Raw genomic sequence first — 19,228 nt, 5'->3', positions numbered from 1 at the left:
TTAGTTTCTTTATACAGAGAGATGCCAGACTTATTTTCCAATGCATTTGAAAGTATGGTTATGCAGTTTTCTTGCACAAGAACCTTCTCCACTGTCTACAGGATAAAAGACAAATTTCTTTATCTGATATTAATAACATCCAGAACAGAGGCATCTAGGTGGGACAATAGAGTGCTGGATTAGAAAGACCTGAGTTTAAATCTAGTAATTAGTATTTTTTAGCTGTCTGCCTCAGTTACCTCTTCTATAAAAGAGAGAAGAATACTGAAAACCTAAAGTAATGTGTGTCGGGGCATACATATATGTGTGTATGTTATGATACAAAACCCACACACACCTGTGGATTTTTTCAATGTAGATACTATATCCAGCTACGCAGATCAGAGTGTAACTGTGTCTTCTCATCCTTAGGAAATTTTGTTCATGACCTCTCTCACATCAAAGGAGATCCACCCAACATGGGGAGTGGGTCATTGGAGGGCAAAGGAATGTCCAGCTTTTATCCTTTGCTCTCCCTTTATGCTCAGCCCATTTCCTTTTTCCACTTAAACATTCTTTATTTTATGTCCCTTTGTGCAACTAACTCCACATTATTAATTTGTTGCAACCTTTCTTGTGCACATCTCACATTCATGGGTGACCTTCAACTTAACACTTAAAGGTTTAATATTTCATGACTGAAGATATAGAGCTTCAATGGAAAATTATTGATGTTAAAAGAATGGGTCTTTTTTAAAGAGACTTGAGACTAGTAAAAGCACTGTATAATTTCCCTGCTCTCCTCCTCCTATTCAGTTCTGGAAACAGTTCATTTTTCACTGGTACTGTCCAAGATAAATTTACTGACAGTTATGGGTTAGCTAACTACATCTCATAGTCTGGACAACAAGCATTCTTCATATGCATTTTTTCTTCCTATATTACAATATTCATTTTTGAGTGATTAAGTATCTTATTTATAAAAAAAAAAACAACAGGCTAATTTGAATTCTTTGATAATTCAGACAGGAGCTGAACATATTAACACTATCTGGGGAAAAAGCACTTGTCAAAGTAAATACACACATTAACCTACAGAAAAATGAAATGCTTAAACTACTGAAATGAACTGCATTGACATATTTTCAAATATACAAGAACTTAATTCATTATTCTAGTCATGAGTAGATTTCCTCTTTATTTTGACTTTCTCTTTTTTTAACAGCTGACCCTAATGCTTGGATAGGTTTCTCTTCACACAAACATGGTGAAATCTTTCTCTTCCCAGGCTAAACTCTGAAGCACCTACTTCCATAAAACTTTCCCTGACTGCCTCCGCTCAAAATGTTTAATAAACTTAACTGAATTTTCTCCTTTTGTGGAAATCTGGCTCAGTCAGCAGATACCTGTTGCAATATAGTACTTGCTCCTAGGTGCTCCTTGTATGTAATAGGGAAGGGATTCCACAAACCTTTCATAATGACTTCTTTATAAATACTTAAAATTTTGAGAACATGTCTACTATATTCCTGCATAATTACAACAAATTTAGCTTTTTCTTGTAAACAACCAACATTTTAAGTAAGTAAAATTTTAAGTAAGTAAAATTATAATTTTAAGTAAAAAAATTTATAAAAATAAAGTCTGAAACCTTAAAAATATGAGAATAAAAACCTCAACAACCTGTTAGTCAAGCAACAAGACATTTTATTTCTAATCAATCAACAAGCATTTATTAAATGCCTACTATGTGCAATGATGCACTGTTAGGTGGCTTAAAACATAACTACAGGGGGGCAGCTGGGTAGCTCAGTGGATAGAGAACCAGGCCTAGAGATGGGAGGTCCTAGGTTCAAGTCTGGCCTCAGACACTTCCCAGCTGTGTGACCCTGGGCAAGTCACTTGACCCCCATTGCCTACCCTTACCACTCTTCTGCCTTGGAGCCAATACACAGTATTGACTCCAAGACGGAAAGTAAGGGTTTTAAAAAACAAAAAGATATATAACTATAAAGAATGACACAATGCCTCTCAAGGATCTTATATTCCTAATAGTGAAAAAAATATGATTTAAGTATAAATAGAACACAATAAAAAATACACAAAGAAATATAAAATAATTAAATATAAGATGGCTTAAGAATGAGGGCAGTGGGGGAAATCAGAAAAAGTTTCATGTAAAAAGTGGTGCTTGAGCTGTCTCCTGAAAGTAAAAAGGGATCTATGAGGCAGGGGTGAGGAGGGATTTAATTCTAGGCTTGGGAGAGGTGTGTGGTGGGACTGGCAATGCAAGAAAAGGGGTGGGGAGAGATGGAGTAATTTGTATAAGAAAAAAAGAGAGAGCCAGTCTGGACTGTGGACTTTTGGAAAGGAAAGAATGGAACAATGTCCAAAGAAATACAACAGAGAGCGAGGAACCAGGTTGTGAAGGGCTTTAAAAACTAAGCCAAATAGTTTATATTTTTACACTGGAGGCAATAAAGAGTCACTGGGTTACACAGTCAGATCTGAGCTTAAGGAAAAACTATGGCAGTGTTATGGAGGATGGTCCAAAGGCAAGAGACTTGAGGCATAAAACACAATTAGAAGATTCTAACGATAATTTAGGTTAAGAGATACTTAAAGGTCTGAACTAAGGTTGTGGCTGTGTGAAAAGGGAACAGTGTTGGACTCAAGAAATGTTGCAGAGGTAGAAATGGCAAAATTTGACAACTGATTAACTACATAAGGTGAAGGGGAATTTGGAAAAAAATGTGTATGAATAGGCAGCCCTTAAAAATAACATCAATTACATAACTCTTTCTAGCTTTTTGTATAATAATGACATTTACAAAGAACATTACAGCTATTATCTGAGCTACACAATCACCCTATAAGGCACTAGTGGCATCACTGTTTCCATTTTTGGAACAGAAAATCAGGCTTATAAGTGATTTGTCCACTGTCACAGTTACTGAATATGATAAACAAGAGTCAAACCTTTTTTTTTTGACTTGCTTTATAACAACATACTGCCTTCTCAACTACATGACTTTCATAAAGCATGTTTTGGGCTGAGTGAAAACTGCATTTGAGCCTGTGAGGTAACTGCAAACAAAGGGATACAAAGAGGAAAAGAGAGAATGGCAACTACCATAAAAACCTCTGTTAGGGGATCACTCTGAAAAGAGAACTAGAACTCTACTCAGGTCCTGATATACTCATTCACAAGATGTTATTGTGTATCAGTTCATGAGTAGCTATGGCCGAAAAAAGAATTCATTACTTTGTGACTAAGCTTCTGGAGATGAACCTCTCTGAACTTATCTGTCACCTGGCTCATATTCTCAATGCCTTGTTTGATAGGTAGAACTTCCTGGGCAGAAAAAAGAAAGAGAAGAATAGTTCAGTAAACAAATCCTAGCACAGAAGGCTGATATAGTAGTGAGACAATTTTAATTATCTGAACATGTTAAATTCTCTCTGCCAAAAGGATAGTGGTTAATAATATGCACTTATTTTCATGATAATTTCATCCTACATGAGGTAGAAGCAGCAATTAGACATTTCCATTCTTCATCTAATTCTCACCAAGAAGAGGGCAGAGTTGCTGGGGGTAGAAATCATGGTAACCTCGGGAACTAATGAACTCTGAGAATTTGTGTTAAGAGAAGAGAGGAAGCTTATCCCAGTCTGATGTGTCCAAGAAGGGGAAAGCATGTTGCAAAAAGTTTAGCAAGAGACAGTAAAGGAATCCATGGACTAAATTTCTACAGGAGAAATAAGCCTAGAAAAGATGGGAAGCTCTCAAGAATTAAATTCAAAAGGCCATAAAGAACAATTTTGATTAGAAGGAAAAAGAAAAGTTGTCTAATGACACTACAGTCCTCTTGATCAAATTTTCAACTCTTTATCATGGTAGCTATTGTATACTGACCCTTAGGTTATTCTTCCTTTTGCAGCTAGCTCACCACTTCCTCTCCTTCCCAATTCCTGCCCTTATACTAGCAGACTTCAATATTTACATCCTGTCAGCTGGCCCTGCCCTAGAAAAAACAAAACAAAAGACACAGAGGATGATCTTCCTGCCATGAGGCATCAGAATAGGACCTTAAAATAGATAACAACTAAAAGAAATAAGCCAGTTAAGTTTATTTATAGCTATTGTGATGGAAGTACTTTTAGAAAAATGGGGTTAAAGGAGTTTATGATATTGAAATTTAATAAATATTTAAAATTATGTAAACAAGCAATCAAATAGTTAAAAACCCTTGAGGAAATCTTAATTATTAAATTCACTGCTATCTGATCTTTTGGGAACTATACATAAAACAAATAAGAGAAAATCTTAACTAGTTGCTTTTTCTTTACAAGGATTAAGAAATAACATGAAGTGGCAAAACAATTTCAGAAATAACGTCTTAAAAACAAGTACATTGACAAAATTTTTTTTAAAAATGCAATAAGCTATGATATACAGTAAATTTGGAGTATATTGTATTTTGATTAATCATTAATCTAGAAAATCGGTCCCATACATTAGTTACCAATTTCTAAAGAATTAGAAACAAAATCATTTCAGATTAAAAATATAAGGAACATAATTTAAAATTTCTTAAGTGACTTAGCACTTATGGATTTTAGAGCACATCAAGGTTATCATTAAGGCTATTAATCATCATTTGTGCTGATAAAGTAGGTGCTGGTTTGTGGAAATTTTTGGTCAACAACCAATTTCTTGTGTACACAAATAGTGTGATATTAAAACTATGGCAATGTACATTTTAATTTCAAGGCTTTTTCTGGTTTACATATAGGAAAGTGGAACTTTAAGAATACAAACTTCCATTTAATTTGTCATGCCAACTTTTGTGCACTTAGATTAACTTGTATAATAGGCTGTATAAAATGAAAGGTACTTTTTTAGAAAAACTCTTAAAAATAACTAAAACCAGGCTTATTGATCCAAAAACAACTAAGTAATTTGTTTTGACTCTGATATAAGTGATTTTTAAAAAAATTACAACTTTACCATTATTCTTGACTCCTGTCCTTCTTAAAATTCTTAAATTCCTTCTAGCCAGGGGCAATGCATTATAAACTTCTGAAGGAATGCTATTACAATTCTACTTTGTGGTTTTATTAGGAACTAAAAATTCTATGTGTGTGAGGCATTTTTTGTGTGACATAAAAGCTCTGGTATCTATTCAAGTGGAAAATCTGTAGTCTCTATAGTAACTATCACAATGTGTCCCAAAATAATCTTTTTTATATTTGAAAGAAAAATCTTTTTTCTTGTAACTGCCATTGTTCAAAATGCATCTAATCTGTATTTGTAGTCTAGGGTAGTATTGTTAATACTTCAATGACTTTCAATTAGCCTGGAACTCAAACCTTCTCCTATCTTGTGCAGCTGTGGAAAAAAAAATAAAAACAAAACACCTACTGTCTACTTGACCATGAACTTTTCCTAACTTAGGTTGGTCATATCAACAAATATAAAGGGCAATACTGAGCCTAACCTTTTCAGCTCATTAGGATCTGTCAAAGCTGGCCATCCAAGATCACTTTCATGCCACAATGAGGAATCAGGGAAAGATTTTGGTCAAAGATGTAGAAGATACTATCTATATAAATGCATAACAACAACAACAAAATCTCATGAACAAACCTTTATTCTATTTTTTTCCTCCCCTTTGTTCAATTTAATAGCTAACATACATAATAGCTAACAAATCTTTATTCTATTTTTTCCTTTGTTCTATTTGAAGAAAGAAATCTATAACATGAATACAAGGTAGCATAGTATAATGAAAAGTATGCTAGGAATTTGAATATCTGGATCCTAATGTTCCTGGAGCAAATCACTCTTTAAGACTGATTCTTCCATTTAGAAAACAATGGATGAGATGCCAAACCAGATATCCCACCAGACATTTCTGCTTCAAAAGATTTGAAAAAGAACTTACTACATTTCTTCAAAGCCCACCCCTCTTCCAAACGTCTCTTTCAAGGATACACCTTGCACCTTTTATCCAGGCTTCCAAGTTCAAAACATTGATGTTATTGAAAACTCCTCTTCTCATATATCTATTCAGTTGCCACATCTTGTTATTTTTCCCTTCACATCTTTCACATCCAATGCTTTTACTCCTACAGTCAAGATCATGGATGAGGTCTTCATTGCTAAGCAACAATTAGCTCCCTTCTTGGTATCCTCTCCTTAATTCTCTTCTCCCTCTACTTCATCCATCCTACATAAAGCTGCTGAACAGATCTTCCTAAAGTGCAGGTCTCATTGTGGCACTTCTATGCAAAACACTAGTGGACTCCTGTGGCCTCTAGGATAAAATATAAACTACTCAATTAAAGCGTTAATTATGTTATTTTACATTGTAACCACTATTTTCTTTTTTAAAAACCTTTACCTTTCACCTTAGAATCAACATTGTGTATTGCTTCCAAAGCAGAAGAGGGGTAAGGGCTAGGCAATGGGGGTTAAATGACTTGCCCAGGGTCACTGACCCTGGAAGTGTCTGAGGTCAGATTTGAACCTATGACCTCCCATCTCTGGGTTGACTCTCAATACACCGACCGAGCCTTCCATTATTCTTTTTAGAATTCCTCACAGGACACTTCATCTCCTGTCTTCATGTCTTTTCATTATTGTTCTTCATGTTTAGAATGTACTCTTCACTTTTGACTCTGGAATCCCTTCTTAAGCACCATTTTTTGAATGAAGGTTTGTCTCTAGCTCTTAGTGCCTTCACTCTTGTGTCTCATTTATTTTATATAGACTCTGCACATAATTAAATATATATTGGTTCTACTACATAGAAGAGAACTCAAGGAGTGAGCTGTTTCAGTTTGAAGTCTAGAAAGGAATCTGTCACAAAACAGGTATTTAATCAATTTTTACTGATTATTTCAAACATTCTGGTTCTAAAATTCTATAAGACATTTAAAAATAGAAATAATAAACCTGTTCTTTCCAAATAATTTGTGATCAGTGTCTTGCTTGTTTATTAATTAGTCAATACCTATTATCAAATTAGTAAATCGTGGTTATATTGAAATTTTAATTTTCTTTTATATTTTGTACCTTTCAGTGACAAGAACTATGTCTAACAATAACAAGGCTTCAATAACTACTTGAGGAGTAATAGGTAACTAAAGTACCATGAGGTCTACTGTTTAAATATTTATTTAGCAATTGTGAGTAAAAATGATACTGACTTCATATTGAATAAACTAACTACTCTGGATCTGGGAATAATAATAAGGGTATATTATCATTATAAGTAAATATCTACATAAAATGAAAAAAATTCACCTTAATGACTCTCAAACAATGTCCACTTGATTTTCCAATTGGGTAGCACATCTCTAAATTTTTGCTTTTAAAAAAAATAAATTGAGTTGTTAGTCCCTTACATTAAATTGAACTGTTAGTTTCTTATATAAAACACAAAGAATTAAAAGCAGTGTTTAGTGCTAAGGCAAAGAGACTACCACAATTAACTTTGCCTTTGTTCTCCTTCCTTTACCCTAAGATGGGCACAATTTCATTTCTAGTGAGGTATTATTGGGGAAATTTGGGTACCTAAGAAATGCAAGAACAACTTCCCTCTGTGTCCCTCGTCCTCTTTAGTCCTAAGACAAATCCCTGAGAATGAATCTGAATTAGGTTATCCTATGGACAATCTTGCTCCATGACTTTCATTCTGATGTTTTCTATCTTTTCTCAAGGATGTAATTAAGAGTACTTGGGATTTAGAAATGGCTATGAAAATGAAAATATGATTTTAAAACTAATGGAAACCAGTAATATAATTGAAATAAGGAACAATTACATACAGAAATCTGTCTTCAGTTTTATCTCTGACTCCAAAGTATAAAGAGTAATTAAAATGTCAATCTAGTAGATTACAAGACAGTGAAACAAGTGTGCTAATAACATACATTAAAAAGAAAAGTTAAAATATGACTTTTCCTATTCTTTTCATTCTAAGCTTTACTGCTTAGTTTTCAGTGTATAACTTGGCTCCAAACTACTGAAGATCTTAGTATCAAAGAATCAGATCAGGTATAAGGAGGGCATCAATGATAAATGATTATTTCTGCCTTTTTTCTTGATCTATGCAAAACCTATAGATCCCTCAAATCCCTCAAAATCCCTATAGAAACCCTCTTGAGCTAACTCAGCTCATGTTAACAGTGGAGTGTCTTTGAGACTCAGTTTCTTATTTTTTGTATCAAACAATTTAGGAGTTCCTAATTCTATATATTTCAAAGCACTTTACTCATGTTTCAAGTGCTTTCATTTCATAAAGTATCTTACACATATTTATACATTGTCCTTTAATTCTTCATCTATGTTAATCTTCTCTACTAGATCATAGGATAACACCTAGCTGCACAACTAGCTGATTTATTAATGTTAACTTGATTATGACAATTTGGATATTTAAAATATTTAAATATTTAAAATATTTAAAATAAAATAAATAGGGGGATGATTATTTGGATCACAAAAGAAATTTTTCCTGAGTATGGAGATTCTTCACAAATATAAAGCTCCAAAATAGGAATCAATTTACAATAATTTAATTTGAGTGTTTTCTCCAGAAAATAGGTATCTTTCAGAGAAAGGTTTTATAAGATATATATATATGTATATATACTCTGACCACTTAATTTTATTCTCCTGATGAGATTGGAGTATTTGGGGAGACTTTTTAACTGAAGTTCTCCCATATACTTGTATTACTGAGTGTGGGAGGTAGGACTGGTGAAAGGAAATGAGTTTATCACTTCCCTTTTGGAAATGTTCAGAAGGGAATTCTTTTAGGAATTGGAGGGAATATCCAAATCTGACTATTACTGACACTCAAAGAATGAAAAGTATAGAAACCTACGTATGGGCAAAATAGTACTGGGTTAACTAGGGGAGCTTTTTCTTAAAATATAGCAACCTTAAACATAAGCTAAGTATATTTTATTGTCTTTATTTTTATTTTACCAAGTCAGGGAAGAAATCAAAGATTTGATTTAACAGTGGTTAATGTCTACTGGTTCCTAAAGAAGCAAAGTAGAAGCTGTTAGCAGTATTTTTGCACTGGTCACCAACCCTTTAGATTTTTAATAAATATCAATGGTATAGTGGAAAGTTGGTTAAATTTGAAGTAAGAGAGGTAGTTTTGATCCCTGGCTGTGCTTATTACCGTGAGCAAATCATATGACCTCTGGATATTTCCCTGTCTTCATAACATGGAGATTGTATGAGATGATATCTTAAATCCGAACCTACTCTTGAGGATTTTTGAGTTATGGCTGTTTCCCTTAATGCCAGTTGGTGTTTTAACAAAGACATATGGACTAGATCACATATTTAGAACTGGAAGGTGCTTAGAGGTTATCTAAAAGAGGCCAGATGACTTGTCAAAGGTCACACGAGTAGTGAGTAGTACAGCCTAGAATAAAATATAGGTCCTCTGCCTCCAATAATAATTCTTTCCACTTCATTGTGTTGCCTCATATAGCACATAAAGAACATATCAAATTAAATAACAAATTTGCAGTAGAGCCAGTTGACAGTTTTATAGATTCTTCTAATTGTATGTTTCAAAACATAAAAACAGGCAAAGACTAATGGTTGGAGTAATCCAGGATTGGGGTTTGGCAGAGTATGAGCAGAGGCTGATGTGAAGACAGGGAACTAGGTACTTAAGAGAAAAGAAGAACAACCTATAGACAGTAGATGACTATATCACAGTTCTAGAGAGGATGAACCTGATGAATAGACTAGAATAATCTTCAAAGGAAGGCAAATTGCTAAGTAATGGTGGGATATTAAGGAAAGCTAAAGCAGTTAGGTGGTGCAGTGGCTAGAGTGCTAGATCTGGAGTCAGGTTCAAATATGACCTCAGATACCTACTAATTGTGTGATCCTGGGCAGGTAGATTTGTCAAGCTCATTTTCTTCATTTATAAAATGATATTAACAGCACCTATCTCTCAGAATTACTGTGAAGATAAAATGTAATACTTGTAGAGTGCTTTGCAAACTTTATAGAACTATATAAATGATAGCTATTATTATTCATACCACCATTGGATAAAACAGTCTATGTGTCAGAAATCATGAAAGAAGGTGTGTACTAAAGAGGAAAGAGTGATCAGGGTTGCAAGGTTTTCTTGAGAAGTCAGGTCTTCATAATTATAAGACAATAGAGAAGGTCTGAGAGGAGGAATTTTAAGATGAAGACAAGATCATTAATAATAGAATGAGATTTACAAAAGGCACAATGGAATAGAAAAGAAGATTAAAGATAATGACTTAGGAGGCATAAAGGAAAAAACAAACCTAATGTTAAAATTATCTAGTACACATTGTTAAAAAGAATATCTAGTTATACCACATATTTATTGTTTTAAAACTGAGCAATTCTTTTTGGACTTATTGTAAAGTCTGTCTTCACAGAAACTTAAGACTTGAAAGGACCTTAAAAACTGAACAGTTAATCTATACCTGAAAAAGAATCTCCTCTACATCACATGCCCTTTTCATTTCAATCTAGATTATAATGAGTGATTTACTAAAATCCTAAAGAAATCGACTGGTTTTCTAATCTTTTATAAGCAATAATGCAAATTAATGCAGTTACTGGTACTAGGTAGAAAAGGATCTGATTTTTTTTCCTGCTATTTTACTGCCAATGCCACTGGACAGGCAATTTTAAAATATAAAATTATAAAAATAAGTAATTTTAAATAAATAAGATTGTTGAAGGAAAAAAGAATCAAAATGAAGAAGAAATAGGTTTGTGGAACTATCTCCTTTAGGGAAGGAGATAAGAAACTATTCTAGCAATGGGGTAGGGACTAGAATTGAGGCAGGTAAAAATATCTACTATTACACTAATTATTACAAGACCAAAACATTGCTTTAACAAGCAACTAAATTTTTCCTATCAGTTTAATTTGTTGCTGTTTTTGTTATTATTCTATAAGTGATACCACAAAAGTAAATGGTGGTTTTTTAAACTAGTAACAGATAATTCTGATTTTTATTATGGTTAAGAAATTTTTATTATGTTAGGCAAAATAACGAAAATCTGATTCAGATCCCTTTTAACATTTCTTAAAGAAAGAAAAGAGAATGAGATAGATGGCTTTCTGGACAAGAAAGGTGATTAAAGATTCCTAAACCAGGTTAAAATTGTAAATAGCCTTATAAACATTTAGAAAAACCAGTGGATAAAACAAACATGTAATGGAAGAGTCTCACAATATACCACATCTGCATGTCTAGACTAATTAGAATAAGATACTATCCAGACATACAAAAATCCAGATTAAAATAGGTATAATGTTTGGTAGTTAAAATGCTGATAGAATACTAGACTATGAGTCAGAAGACATGCATTAGAATCTTGACTTGGACAGTAAGGAATCTTGCCTTGCTGTATGGCCTGGTCAAGTCACTTAACCACCCTAGACCTTAGTTTCCCAATCTGTAAATAAGGGGGTTGGAATTATACTACTTTCTAAAAAAGGATACTTTTTAAGATACGAAGGCCCTATATGTAAGATCTGAAAGATGCTACTACACTAAATCTAAAATGATAAATGAGAATGTAGTATGGTATAAAGTTAAAAGAAACACTAATAAGAACTAGAAGATATTACTTCCAATCTCTACTTTACTACACACTGACTTTGAAAAAGACCACGAGGCCCCTCTGGCTCTCTCTTTATAAAATGAGGGGTTGGGATTAAATGATCTCTAAAGTGAGTTCTAGCACTCTTTACTACTTATATTTGTACTTTGAAAGGAAGTAAGTATCCTCCATCTGAAATTACTTTTCATTTAATTTTCTATAAAAATTTCCTTTCCCTCCAAATGCAGCTAGGTGGGACAGTGGATAAAGTGCTGGTCCTAGAATCAGGAAGACCTAAATTCAAATCCAATTTCAGATACTCATTTAGCTATGTGACCCTGAAAGAATTTGTTTAAACCTCTGTATACTTCAGTTTCCTTGAGGAAAATAATACCTACCTCTTGGGGTTGTTGTGAGCATCAAATGAGGTGATATTTGTAAAGTGCTAAGTACAGTGTCTGGTACATAGCAGGTGCCTAAAAAATGCTTGTTTCTTTTCCCATTTCTCTTACAAAATATAAGATCCTTGAGTCAAGGAACTGTTTTGCTTTTGTCTTTGTGTCCCCAGGATCTGACACAATGTTTCACATGTAATAGAGGCTAATAAATGCTTGTTGAAGTTGAAAATGTAAGTATTTTACTTTCAATGTAAATAGCCACTGCTCATGTTTCTATAAATATATGCCATGGAAAAAAAGCTGTTGTAAAATTCTTTTCCAAGTAACATGATATTTAGGAAGACATCTGAATAAATAAATAGGAAAATTTCAGGAAAAATTGTGACCAATCACATTTTATTCAGAACTCAATACTATAGTGTTCACTTATTCAACAAACAGGTATTTTTCATTTACAATGATGTTTCTGATTTTTCAATGATGCATTTGTGGCTTTTAAAAAAAGATTAATGAAATTTAACATATTAAAATCTAAATGGATCTTTTTTTCTCTTCTGTACTATTAGGATCAAATAAGTTAAAAAACAAAAAGTAATCAAATATTACCATAAATGTCATGATTTATTACAACTAACTGATATATCTACTTTCAATAAAATTTAGGAGAGAAATGAAGGAAGCTGTGTTTTAAAGAAACTTCTTTCCACCCTTATAGTCAGAAATATCAAAAGAAATGCATTAAGAAATTCAGTATTCTCAACTGTTACAACAAATACAGTGGATAAGAAAGACTAAGCAAAATAGACATTCCATTTTTAAGCAGTAAAAGTACAACAAAGGGGAAAAATAAAAAATTCTTACAAAAAGTTATCACTGAAAAGTTCAATCATATGACAATCAAATTTTTTGTCCCCATTTAAATATTAATAGTTTGAAGATTCTTTAAATTTTTGGATAATTGGTGCCTTGAAATATACTGAGGTCTTTTCTGCAAGTATCATTTTTACAAAGTATTCTTCATTTCCATGTCCTTCTATACACTTAAAAATTACTTATATAAATCTAAATACTGTATAGTTTAATAATATAGATTTCTTATTTTAAAGAAAGTTCCCAGTTAAATACGAAATGATCATTTAGCTCAACTCATTTGCTTTCATCTAAACTAACATAGAATGTCAAGAAAAAAAATCAAGTATAATTTTACTAAAGTAAAATGCAGCACTGGTTATGAAAGTTTCAAAATAGGCATGACATTTGCATCATAACAGGGAACTCAAATTAAGGAAATTCAAGTTGACATGAGTTTTCAAAATGGATGTGAACCCTTAAAATGTAAAATGCAATGGACAATAGCAGAGAAAAAGGCCCATACAGATATAAAATAATTGAAACTATAAGATTTCACTTTTGGTTAAATTTTCCATGTGCAAAACTGAGTCATGAATAAAATATCTTAACAAAAAATATAGAATGCAGGTCCTCCTAATGCTTTCCTTTTTCAAAATGTGAGAACAGAAACAGCTATTCATTCAGCAGCCACTATTACTTTAATGTAGACATTCTTACTTCTTGAAAACATGGGTAATGTGCCAGCACAATGCCAGTTTTCAGGAATAGAGGGCAGGATTTAATTCCATAGCCATATTAGAATTTAAGTATATCATTAACAAATCATACATAGTCAACTTAAATTCAGTGCTCACCTTTAAAGTATTTCACAGTTTTAACTCTTAATTCTAAGGTAGCATCTTCATCACATACAAAAATAGTTCGAGGATGCTGCTGGAAAGCTGAAACAGTCCACATATGATTGACTCCTTCTTCTATGGCCTTGTACAGTGCAAATGCTTTATGTGCACCTGTTATGAGAATCATTACCTAGAAAACAGCAAATTTACATTAAATTCTGAAAGAACCTATATAATTTTAAGTGGAACTAACATTTATAATAATTAGCATCAGTCTTATAAAGGCTTATATGTACACATACACAAACACGCTTTGCAAAACTAAAAAAAAGTAGTATCCAACTTCTTCCATGAAATAGTCTTGATATCAAATGTTTGAGAGATTAAGACAAAGAAATTATAGATTGATATCTATATCTCTAATGTATACCAAAAAAATATTAAGATAATTAACAAATTGGTTATAGAAACATTCATATTGCTTAAAACATTCAAGATGAGTATTCACTATGACAAGGTTGAATTTATATTTGGAATGATAAGGTTGGTTCAACATTAAATTATAAACAAAACAGACTTGATTAATACTGGCATGTAGTCAATAAATGCTTATTGAGTACAAACTGATTATTATTATAACTAACAAATAATGAATATAATGATAGATTCAGCAATCTGGTAAGACATGAATAGATGCACAGTGAACTGTGTAGAACCAGTTGAACAATTTAAACAAAAACCACAATAATTTAAAGGAAAATCAATTTGAAAATTTAAAGAGGAAAAATCACTTCCTGTTAAGTTTTGATTTGAGTCATTGTGTGGATTCGGTTTTTGAAGATGACAAGGCTTACGTGTACAGATAAATAATGAGTTTCCAATCCTGGCAAAATTGCACCTAGACATCTGAAGCAAATGAATAACAATTTGGGAAGTAGGTATAAGCTTAGTGGGGCTAAAAGGAAGAGCCTGGGACACTGAGATCCAATCTTTTTTTTTTGTTTGTTTTGAAAACAAAAACAATATGCATAAAAGGCAAGAACATTTAGAAGAGTCTTCTAATGAGGAGGAAATCCAAGGTGTTCAAGTAAGAAAAATGAATCCAGAGAGACTCCTTAGGAGACCTAAAGGAGATTATCTCAGTGAAAATGCCTAAACAAAACTGTAAGGAGAAATCCAGAAATCAAAAAGAAGTAAAGACCCTATAATCAAGGGGTATATTTATACAGGAAATCTGAAATGCTGTGTTCATGTAGAGAGCTGTCAAAACTAATATTTTCTCCCTCATGTTTTAGAAAGAGAGAAATCCACTTTATGAATCACAATCTGTGAATTATCAAGTGTATTTTTATAAATGATGAAATTCTAAACATCTGAACATTTACATCACTGTCATCTGGATTTGACAGAAAAGGTGAATAAAGATATGCTAGGATTGTCATCATGTGAAAAGATACAAATACAGTGAATGTTAGGACTGCTATCATGTGAAAAGTTACAAATAAAGAAATCCTGATGCAGTGCTGTACTGAAAATGTTCTAGGTCAGAATTTCTCAAACCTTTTTTAGGGAAATGATAGGGTTCTGTGAAATAATCCAGGGGAAATAGTAAAAAAACCAAAACAAAACACTGTAATAGCAGATAATACCAAACAAAACAAAACACCCCCCCCCCAACCCCTTATAGTCTGTCATAGATGCATGATATCCATATTAAGCTAGTATGGAAAAACTATCAGAGAATGGTTAAAACAACTGATCACATGACAGAAAAGTTGGCCTCTGATACACCTTTCCTCACAATAACCCATGTTGGCATAAATAGAATAACTACCATTTTCAGTTTAATTTTTTTTTAAAGATTGGGAAACGATTTTATTGAAATTCACTAGAAAGATTTGACAAAAGTCAAACAAGGTGAGAATATATGTATACATCATAATCTATAAAACCTCATGCAGGAAATCATGAACCCATGGAATCATGGAACTATAAGCACTGATAATGGATTAGAGGCATAACTTATACCTATAAAGGGAATATATGGATTTCTCAGTTAATTTAGAACCAAAATTAAAAGTATCTTGATAATTACTCAAGTTCACCAAATATCAAGGTATTTTTAATTAAAATTATGATTGAGTGGATTGAGAGCCAAGACTAGAGACGGGAGATCCTATGTTCAAATCCAGCCTCAGATACTTCCTAGCTGTGTGACCCTGGGCAAGTCACTTAACCCCCATTGCTCTCAGTTTAATGATCCATAAATGCATAGCTAGTAAAGAGTCAGAAATGGGGATTGAACATAAGTTTTTTATTTCTTTGTTTCTGTTGTAAATTATTATTCAGAGTTGAATGTTCTTTCCCTTATACCATACCACCTAAATAGCAAGGGGAGAAGTCAATTCAACAACCTAAAAGCGAAGGGAGAAGGATCTAAAGATCCCCCAAAATCTATATAAATAACTCTAATTCAAGTTAGAGTTGTGAATTACATAGAGTTGCTCAGAGAATAAAACTGAAGAATACTTCTAGTGAAAGGGAAGAAAGGAATACTTCAAAAAGGATATTAGCTAGGTCTTAAAAGATGAGAATAATTTCAATAGAAGTATAGAAGAAAAAAATTCAAATTGGGTAAATGATCCATGGCAAGTGTACAAAAACCAGAAGACAAGATGACATTGAAGAATGTTTAACAGTCTAAAATGGCAAAAATGGACAATATATGAATCAATTAATAAGCATTTATTAAGTGTCTACTACATGCTAGGCACTGGAGATACCAAGATAAAAATGAAACTGTAACCTCAAGAAGCATTCTGTGAAGTGATACAACATATAGGTAAGAAGCATCTATAGAATATACAAAATACATGGTATTTTTGGGAAAGGCTATTTAATCAACTCTATTGACTCTAAAATCAAATATAAACTCCTCTGTTTGATATTCATAGCCCTTCACAATGTGGCCCTAAGCAAAATGCTCTACTTCTTACACTTTGCCACTCTGCCATATAGAACTCCTGGCTGAGCTTTATTTAAAATATCATCCACCTTTTCTGAAAATATGCCCTTAGGCCTAAAATGCATAAAGAGATTGTAGAGTCAATAGGGAGCCACTCTGGTTTATTGAATAACAGATTGATCTCGATTAGAAGAAAATCACTTTGGCGGCGAAGGGGTAAAATGGATAAAATGTTGGATTTGGATATTTACTGCCTGGGCTAATCTCTTAACCCTCCTCATTCATCATTTCTTTATAAAATGAAGCTAATAAGAGAATCTACCTCAGAGGGTTGTTGCAAAGATCAAATAAGATTATAATGTGCTCTGTAAATATTAAAGCACTGTGTAAATGCTAGCTATTATTACTGTTGTTATTATTATAAGATGATGATGGGATGGAAAATGGATCAAGAGTAGATGCAATAATGTGAAATAATGCTAGAAATGTGGGCTGAAGCTAGGTTGTTAAAGCTCTTGAATGACAATTCTAGATCCTATATGTCAAAAGGAGTCACTGAAAGATATAAATAGACCTCTGCATTAGAAAAATTATGCTGCAATGTAAAGGATGAAATGGAGCAAAGAGATTAGATTCAGAGAAATTAGTTTAGAAGTTGAAGAAACTATTTTAAAAGTCTGACTACAATAAAGAAGGTTTGAACTAAGACGAAGAATGGAAACAAAGGATGAAAGTGAGAGATACTAAAGAAGTACATTCAGGGCTGGGCAACATTTTTTTTAATGCTTACTTTCTGTCCTAGGAACAACTTTAAGACATAAGAGCAAGGGCTAGGCAAACATGGTCTAGTTACTTGTCCAGGATCACACAACTAGGAAGTGTCTGAAGTCACATTTGAACCCAGAACCTCCCATCTCTAGGCCTGGCTCTCAATCCACTGAGCTACCCAGCTGCCCTCCTATGTGTTCACTTTTAACACAGTGAATTTGAGATAAAGAAGTCCAACAGGAAACTGGAAATGTGGGACCAAAGTGCAACAGGATATCAAATTCAAAGATATATCTGGAAGATAAAAGTAGACAAGACAGAAAGCATATAAAGAGAAAAGAGATGAGAACCCAGGGTAGAGACACATTTAAAGTTACAGGAAGAAGAGGTATCAACTGAAGCATTCTGAAAGGCAGGAGAGAAGAATATTAAGTGAAGTCAAGGGAGAGTGGTAAAAGGTTAAGGAGTTAGGGGTCTAAAATGCTACAAAAAGATCAAGAATGATCTTACAATTTCTTAAAATAACATGCATTTGTTCATAAAAGCCAGATTACAAGGGATTGAGAGTAATGAGAAAATGGAGAGACTATACAGAATAATCCCATTTAATAATGAAGAGAAGGGTACAGCTATGATGAAAGGTTGAAGGAGCAGCTGCATTAGGAAAGCTTCTAACGAGACAAGGGAAACCTGAGCAAGCAAATAAGCAGAAGAGTAGAGAAAGAAAAGAATGAAGATTCAAGAGAGAATAGGAATAAATGAAGAAGTAGATGACATTTAGGGCACAAATAAGACCGGTTTGCTTCGGCAAGGAGGAAAATCCCTCTTATCCTCTAAAACTAGCAAATGAAGGAAGGCATACCATTAGTCTGTGAAGTTTTAAGTGTCCAAGATAAAAAAAAAAAAAGGAAGAAAGGACTTGTATCAGGTAATTTTTTTTTATTGTAAGTGATTTATTGGCTAGATAGTTGTGAAGGACTCCCTAATGAGTCCAAAAACCCTAAAATACAGAATAAAGCGAATTCTTATCACCAAAGCAAATATGTTCAAAACAATTTAGGATACAAAATTAGGTAATCTAATCAGAGGAAAGTTCAGGGGCTTTGCTAGTAGGGAGGGGGAAGAATAAGTGTTCAGGTCTTCAGACTTGAGTTCAAATCTTAAGCCAGATCCTTACTAGAAAATGTGACCTTAGGCAAGTCACTTAACTTCTTCTTGCCTCAGTTTTCCAGTTTCCTCCTCACTCCCCTACCCCATCCCATGGGAATAACAATAGAACCTACCTTCCCATATTGTCCTGAGGATCAGATGAAATTAATTGCACCTGGCATGTAGTAGGCATTATATAAATAATTATTCCTTTCTGTCCCCTTGGAGAGTAAATAAAGAGATAAATAATTGGAATGCTAGGGAGCCATGAAGGCTCACACATATTTACAGTGGACCAAGTCAATATGGGACTATTTTCTCAGCATTAACTTGGTGCCTTCTTTCTGTTTGTTTCTGTCAAAAGAAAGATTGTGAATATTAACCAGGGTTAGGTTGGATTTAGAAATGGGGGAGAACAAGTTACTCAAGAAGGATGGAATAAATTACTGTACAAGCTATAAAGACTATCACTAAAGAAGTGATACTAAATTATGACTGAAAGACTACATATATCATGAAGGTATCAAGAAACCAGAGACTGATAAAGAATGCACTTAATGCAAGGAGTGTGAAATGCCTAAAATGTCAACTTTAAAAAGCTGACACTGATTTGAATCTACTTCATTATACACCATGC

General features: G+C 33.2%; 1 protein-coding gene across 1 annotated transcript in view; it reads right to left on the bottom strand.

Moving 5' to 3' along the window:
• Nucleotides 1–19,228, bottom strand: part of GNPDA2 (glucosamine-6-phosphate deaminase 2) — a 34,737-nt gene that overhangs the window by 2,887 nt on the left and 12,622 nt on the right. The window contains exon 6 of the mRNA XM_044682328.1: nt 13,725–13,899. Coding sequence (XP_044538263.1) covers nt 13,725–13,899 — 175 coding nt within the window. The remainder of the gene's footprint in view (nt 1–13,724; nt 13,900–19,228) is intronic.

Source organism: Gracilinanus agilis, chromosome 6, assembly GCF_016433145.1.
Source record: "Gracilinanus agilis isolate LMUSP501 chromosome 6, AgileGrace, whole genome shotgun sequence".
NCBI classification, from domain to species: Eukaryota; Metazoa; Chordata; class Mammalia; order Didelphimorphia; family Didelphidae; genus Gracilinanus; species Gracilinanus agilis.
Note: the sequence above shows the minus strand (reverse complement) of the source record. Positions and strands in the feature narration are given on the sequence as shown.